Source organism: Montipora capricornis, chromosome 2 (genome assembly GCF_036669925.1).
Source record: "Montipora capricornis isolate CH-2021 chromosome 2, ASM3666992v2, whole genome shotgun sequence".
Classification (NCBI taxonomy): Eukaryota; Metazoa; Cnidaria; class Anthozoa; order Scleractinia; family Acroporidae; genus Montipora; species Montipora capricornis.
Window position 1 is genome coordinate 59,474,122 of NC_090884.1, and position 7,500 is coordinate 59,481,621.

The 7,500-nt window shown below is 41.1% G+C and overlaps 2 protein-coding genes across 2 annotated transcripts in view; one reads left to right on the top strand and one right to left on the bottom strand.

The window, feature by feature from the left end:
• Positions 1-489: 489 nt before the first annotated feature.
• LOC138037579 (uncharacterized) lies at positions 490-2,887 on the top strand. Its single transcript, XM_068883485.1, has 4 exons — positions 490-550; positions 593-975; positions 1,073-1,372; positions 2,795-2,887. Exons 1-4 carry the CDS (start codon positions 490-492, stop codon positions 2,885-2,887), a joined length of 837 nt encoding a protein of 278 aa, XP_068739586.1.
• LOC138029377 (short transient receptor potential channel 4-like) overlaps positions 2,266-7,500 on the bottom strand; it is a 29,482-nt gene continuing 24,247 nt past the window's right edge. Inside the window, exons 6-7 of the mRNA XM_068877130.1 lie at positions 7,327-7,392; positions 2,266-4,535 (exon numbers count right to left, since the gene is read on the bottom strand). Of these exons, the coding sequence (XP_068733231.1) occupies positions 4,326-4,535; positions 7,327-7,392 (276 nt within the window). The 3' untranslated portion in view covers positions 2,266-4,325. The remainder of the gene's footprint in view (positions 4,536-7,326; positions 7,393-7,500) is intronic.

Below are 7,500 nucleotides of genomic sequence, written 5' to 3' on the forward strand. Positions count from 1 at the left end.
GTGCTTAATGGTTAGATTTTTCATTTCGCGGAATACCTCTGTGTTATGCAGTTACTGGAGACTTGGTACTGTTGTAAGACATTAAGTTTCTTTCTAGCCTCTTTGAGAAGTTATTGTTCATTATGGTTGTTGCTTTGCCTTATCCTATTTGCAGGATGCATTTATTTTATTGTTGGAGGACCCTTTGGCCTCATCTAGTTTCATGTAGTATTATTAAATTGTTACGGTTGTTATTTGGCCTTGTCTGATTCGCTTGGCAGAATTGCTTTGGTATACTGCACCAGTATTGCGACTATCAGTCGGAGAGGGGTGAAGGAGAAATTATATTTCCTCGGAGGGTTACTTACCTGACGGGGAGATGTGGTTCTCCGAACCCTGGTCCCCAGGCCACTGGAGGATATCTTTTCCTCCCCTCCCCTGTCCTGCCAATCGACATGGCCTCACACACCACGACTCAGAGGCACAGCGCATGCGCATCTTTTCTTTTATATGCACCAGTATTGCTCATATCAATCTGCGAGGGGTTCGGAGAACCACATCTCCCCGTCAGGTAAGTAACCCTCCGGGGAAATTTAATTTCTCTTCGTGATAGATGCAGAAAGTGAACTTCGTTCTTTAAGCGATCTGGAAGAAAAACTAGGAGAGGTTATCTTTCCATTCGATGAGGTGGTCCCAGATATTACCAAAGAATGGTTAAGGGTGTACTCGACTTCTTGTGGAAGAGCACAAGAACTACTTTTGATCAGTGCACTTACGTCTACCAGTGCGTTGATTGGGAAGACAACGGTCAAGGTATTTGGCACATATGAGGAACCAGGGAACCTCTTCATGATTGCTGTGGCGCCATCAGGATCAGGAAAGACTCCGGCCTGCCATCTCGGCTGCACTGGTCCGATTGTTGGACACATTGAATCAAAGATCAACACTAATATCTTGATAGACATCACCTCCGCGAATGGACTGTTCAATCATTTTGTTTCAGGATCAACAGTCCCCATTCTTTGCATGATGAGAAGTGAACGTTGTGCTTGAGCAAATTTTTATGGAGCCTAATACTGATGAAACTCTTAAGTATTCGCTAAGCGCAAATGCCAGAGAGGCATTTTTCAAGTTCTCTAAACCGCCGGAGATTGTCACACCATCACAGAGTTCTGCTGGAACCAGGCCTAAACCGGAAGTTAAACATTCGAACTCGAAACGGAACAAACAAGTGATTCGCCTTGCTGTCAACATGCACGTTCTGTATGAGCGACTGAAAAAGGCTTTGGCTCACCAGACCGGACCAACTGAGAGAACCATCAGCCTCTCACCAATTAATATGGCCATAAACCTTGTCGAGACACTAGAAACTTACAAAGGTATATCGGAAACGGTGAGTTTATTCAACGTTATAAAAAAGGGCATGGCTTGGGGTCACCGTGAGCCTTTTCAAGGGATGGGGTGGGGGGCGGAGGCACATTGTTAAAATTATACTTGCACACGGGTTAATTTATCTTTGATCACAGGGAGGGAAGGAGAGAGAGGTTTTGCTAGATTTTTTTAAAAATCCCTCCCCCCCCCCTCCACCCCTCTTAACACCACCAATGATCAGTTACTAAGGCCCTGTTTACATGTATGCAGGGGTACCTGCTTAGAAGAGGCACCCTCTTCTATTGTATTTTCCAGTTCCTTTGCATGAGAGGTAGGGACACCCTAGGAGGAGGGTTACCTTCCTATCATGGCCAACGTAGGGTTTGTTAAGCCATGTGAAAGCTTGAGGTACATGTAGGTTGACCATCCTAGGAGGATATTAGGGATACTGTCACATTATCACCAAAACAGAGTGAAATTGGTTCCATTTGCCTTGGGGACAACCTTTTGCAAGCAAAGGGGTGCCTTTTACCCCTAAATTACAAATTAATTTTTAAGCGTTCTCGTCTAAGATTGTTTCACTGTTTACAAAATCAGCCGCTTTTTATAGCATTTAAAAAGCAAATGATTTCAACCTCATACGACTCTGTTTAGACGGAAAGTTTAAATTCCCGAAGAAAAACTACAGTGATCAGACTTTTTTTTTTGCCGAATTTTCACTAAAAATCAGTTGAAAGAGGTACATAGCAAATTATTTCAGCCGAAAATTGAACTCTGGAATATCCTGCAACGTTTTGGAACGTGTTACATACTTACCTTCAACAACTATTAGTTCCCGTTGATAGAAAGTCATATTCCCAGACCTCCTCATCTCAGAATAAATTAAAACAGAAGACACAACAGCAGAACTTGGACTCCGCTACTTAAGTGTCTTTTATTAATATAATATATAGCTAAGTTCAGTGTAAGTTTAAATAAATTTGACTACAGACTTCTTCAAAGCCATTTAAACTTTCTAATACTGTATAGTACGTGTAATGTGCTGTAAGCTACAACGTAGAAAATGTCACTTTGAGAAACTGTACTCTACCGCATTTCACTAGAAACCATCGCCTTACAAGAAACTGTAAGACATTAGTGTTGTGTCAGTCTTTTCTCGTTTCTTGGGGTTTCGTTCAGTTGCAATGAACTAAGGTTACAAGGTTTTAAATAACTGTAAAAAAAAATGTTGAATTACTGCAGAATTAAAGGACCGGTACAGTAGTCATTTAGTTGCAGGCCATAATTGGACCCTGCACCGTTAATACGATCACTCCGTCCGTTCATTTGACCAATTGGTGGTCGTATAAACGAGATCCACTGTCCACATACTCGGAACCTTAAAAAGGAAGATGTTGTTTTTTTGTTGCTTTTGTTGCTGGGGATTTTATATTCTGTCTTTTAGGATTTGGGGCGAATTTCCACCATTTCACGTCTTAGGATTTGGGGTGATTTTCCGTCATTTCGCCATTCCGTCATTCCATGTTTTAGATTTTAGATTTGCCCCTAACCAACTGTGTGCAGTAAAAATATATGCTTATTAAACAACGAAAATTTACGCGAAGTTCTTGAAATAAATTATGCACCGATCAAATCGAAACTTCAACTTCAAGCCTCACGACTGAGTAATGACATTGCTTAAGATTTGAAAGAAAAGCGAAGATCAAAGAGGAAAATGAAATACTTGCACGTGTTCAATTTTGTTCATACATACATTTGATATATTTGAGGTCGATACGTGACATAATCATGACACCGACTGATCGATCGCCGAACATGTTTGTTTCCCGTGGATGGAAACGCCTCACTTGCCTTCTTGCTTGGCAAAACCTTTTTTTCTACGAAAACTGTCAAGCATACTCTCCTTTTCGAAAAGGGAAACTGCTCAGTTGTCGACAATAACTACAACTACAGTGTCGATAATTACATTTTCGACCACTTTTTCTAGTGTTTGGGGATAGGAAGTTTAGTTGTCGAGAACTATCGTATTTTGACCGTGTCTGCGTTGTCACTGGTCAGTTTTTTTTTTACTAACAACAGGCGCAGTGAATGTTCCAAGTTCTCACGGGAATAATTTTGTAATCGGCAACGAAATACTCCAGTGTGTTAAATGCTTCCATCGGACAGAGCTAGTTGTTGATGACTTCCTGTTGTCGATGTAAGATAGTTGTTGACAAATAAATGTCTAGTCTGTGGAGGCGATTAAGACCTTAAGAAGTTTTACAGGTTCGAGCCGTGTTAAAGCCTATTAAATATTTTGCAGGCTATAAATAATTCGCTTGTGATCCTCTTAGAAGAATGCCTAAAGTGAGAGGTCAGCTAGAGGCCCATAACTAGAAGAGTCAATCTCTCTCATTTGGCCGCTTGGCCCATCAGTTTACAGTATTATCTCAATGACCGCAACCCTATTGATTGGTTCGTAACCAACTAGCCGCACAAGGGAGATTGCTCGAGCTAAACGCAAAATCGTGAGCAGAACGCAATGGATGCCGCTAAGTCTTGATCCCACAGTGCAGGGATGGCGCAATGGTGAGAGAACTCGCCTCCCACCAGTGGCCTGGGTTCGATTCCCAGTCATAGATGGGGTCTCCACTTTGCACCGAAAGGGTTTTCTCCGGATATTACGGTTTTCCCCTCTCAAAGAAAAAAAAAAAAAAAAAAAAAAAAACCTGAATTTGATTTGATTTGCGTTGATTTGTTAATTTCAATTTACATTGTGCCCAATTAGTGCTCCAGCGCTAGAAGATTAGCCACTTAAGTCAAGTTCCTTTCCTGTCCTTTCCACAAACATCTAGCAGTAGCCATGTTAAAAACAGGCAATACCGTAAACTGATGGGCGTCATCCCATTGCAGATCGAGACTTTCTGCGAAGGCTGATTTACAAACTATAATCGATTTACAGTTGCGATTCCGTTGTGAGTACCTTAGCAGCGGACTTACGAGGTTGCTTTAATTAAGGCAAACTGTAGTGAATGTAGTGTTTGTGTGATTTCCTTTATTTTGGTTTGTATCTCAGCTGGCGAAGATGTCTCTTCGTTGGGTTCTTCGGCTGCTGTCTCCTTCCAAAAGGACACTTCTTGCCTGGCCGCTGTTTTGTCGTTTCCGGAAAAATAACGGTGGATGAGAGTTTTTAATACGACTCGGCGCTGCAACAGAACAAGCAAAAGGACTTTCATTACGAGCTGATTAAATACAGAGATAGACCAGCCTTAATTAATTCAACTGTCAACGACGTCAGCACTATATCTAGTTGGGCGGGACAGGGGGTCAAAACCTCCCGCTTCCCGTACCTTGCTCTCCCACTTCCCGTTGTTCCTTTATCTCCTGGGTCCCGCCCTTTTCAGTCCTGCTCCCGTCCTCAATAAATGAGGAGACTCAAAACACATCTTGGTCATTTAGCTACCTAATTCTTAAGTGACGACGGTCTTAATTGTTCCAACTTGCAATTCTTAATTGTCTCCTTTTCTGATACTGACCTAGTCTCAATTTATGTGTCTTTGATACGCTCTATTTTTTTTTGTCTGAAATGCTGGAAAGAGTCCAGAAACGAGCTTTTGGTATCATCTTTCCCAAGCAAACCTACAGCAGGGCCCGTGAACTTGCTGACTGCCCAAGGTTGAATGTACGCCGCAATGATCTTTGTATTAGAACTTTAAAGAAAATTGACTGGAAGGGTCCTCTCTCAAAGCACCTGACAATGACGAGGGTCAGCGCGCATGGACGTACGATGAGAAATCATACCCACAGAACCCTATATAAGTGTAGAACGGAGCGGCTTAAAAGAAGCTTTCTTCCTAGTGCAATAACTTTTTTTAATAATAATATTTAGAATCTACATTTTTATATAATCTTTAAATTCAATATGGTTTTTAATTTTTTTTTTTTAATTGTAAGTATATATCGCAGTTTTTTTTAAATGCGAAAATGTGTTTCAATAAAACTATTATAACGCTTCCTGGGGCGGATCCAGGTTTCCGATTAAAGGTGCTACCAAAGGCGGCGCCCCTGTCAGCGACCCGGGAAATTATGGCATTTTTAGTCGTCGGAAACGCGTTTTCAGCAATCAGTCCGGAGTTTGTTGGGATCATAAAGTCATTAAAAAATGGAAGTGGGATATGACGAACTTGCAGCGAAATATCGCCGCGTAGTGAAATCTTTAGTCCGTCCTGATTCGCTGTCACAAGGAGCAAGTCCCCAAGAGGGTGTTCCATGCACGGACTCAGATCTTTCACTACCACACCGAAAATGCTAAGATCTATTAAAATGCGGCTGTTTCCTGGCAGCCGCTTGACATTTCATGACCTATGACGTAACCATCGTGAAAGGGTTTACATTTCACCGGAAGTAAGCCCGTTTTTCGGTCCAAGCGCGAATTTTTGTTTGCTTGATTGCTCAGAAGACGCTAATGCAATTCAGATATCATTTGGGTTCTTGTTTTCATTATATTGTATTGTATTGTATTGTAACGCGTTAATAGATGACAACAAGTAACGTTTGCATTTATCTCCCGCATCCCGCCCTTTCCTCACCCGATTCCTGTACCCCTCCCGCCCTTATTCTCTCGGGCTCCCACCCCCTGTCCCCCTCCACTATCTACCTAATGGAACCCAGGTCAATTCCAACTGACTCCAAAAAAATTAGTTCTTCGTTGGGGTGCAGAGAAATACCAATACTGGTTGAAGAGCTCTTAGAGGAGAAGGCCAAAGTGCACTGAATACACTAAGCCTTTTTAGACTCTGATTTCCTATAATTTAGTTTCAGAACTTGTTCCCGCGTGGTAAGCCTCTGACAATCTGGGAGACCCAGATTTCCACCTAGTTGCTGGGAGACCCAGATTTTTTGCACACTGGCATGAGTTTCCAAGATAACGATGGCCTAAAAAACATTTTCTGTATGAAACATTTGGGAACGTGCGCCTGTAGAACTTAAAACCCTTTGTTATGGTGCATTTAAGGAAAAAGTAAAAATAGATATTGCTTTTTCACCATTCATTGTGATATCAATATGTTATTTATTTACGCCATGTTCAGTAAATATTCACAAATATGTAAGAAAACATTTTGTGTGTTATATAATGACATTAAATATCATATCCATCTTATCATTGCACTTGAATTATGTAAGCAAAATTAATGTATTAGATCGCCTTGTTCACATTTTTTTGTATTTTCTTGATCGTCAAGCTTCCCTTGTTTCCCTTGTTTTGTTTAGTCCCTTGTGGTAGTGACTAGGTATGGAGAGAGGTTTTGCTTCCTTGGCCACTACCCACTTTTAAATAAAAGATCTTATGACACGTACTTTTTATCCCCTCCTGTTTACTATGGTTTTATTCATAATGATAATAGGACTGAGTGGAATACAATTCTGGGAGTAATTGGGCGAATAATTTCAAAATAGCGCGAGTCCTAATTGAGATTTCGATTACTCCTAGTCGTTTCATGCCATGGAAACCGGGATAAGCTCCGGCCTGATGGGCCACTTGGCTCGTATGCAGACTTTATCAAATTTGATCCAACATCATCCAACATATTGCAACATATCGCAACACAGTGCCCAAACGTATGCAGCATGTTGTGTCCAACAATGTTGCAAGAAGTTGCGTTGAAATGTTGCGAGCGTTTGGCCTTTAAAACAGTAAACTTGCGTTGGATGATTGGGGAGGTTGATCGGGAAAACAACAACTGAGAGCCGACCATGATAAGTATCGCTTTTGTTTCACCCTCCGACACTTTTCTCTGACCTCCAGTCCCGATAATGGAACATTTGAAAGGAAACGAAGAAAGATATTTGGCATGTACATTTTGGCATCATCGCCCATACGTAAAAGCGATTAACTTGAATGATTGATAACATAGTCTTGATATCGTGTTTTCGAACACTCCTCAGAGTAGGTTGAGAATTCGCTTTAATTTTAGAGACACGTTTTTGTATACTTACTCTTTTAATATTTGTAGTTATTCTCGTAGTAGTTTTCTTCGATTTGTTGTATCCAAGACCGTCACACTGAAAGAGAGCGAAAAAACGCAATTAATTATCACATAACGTACTATAATAAATCGCCATTTAATAGTTGAGGGGTTCAAGAAATTTTCGAGCGGTTGGATAGCTCCC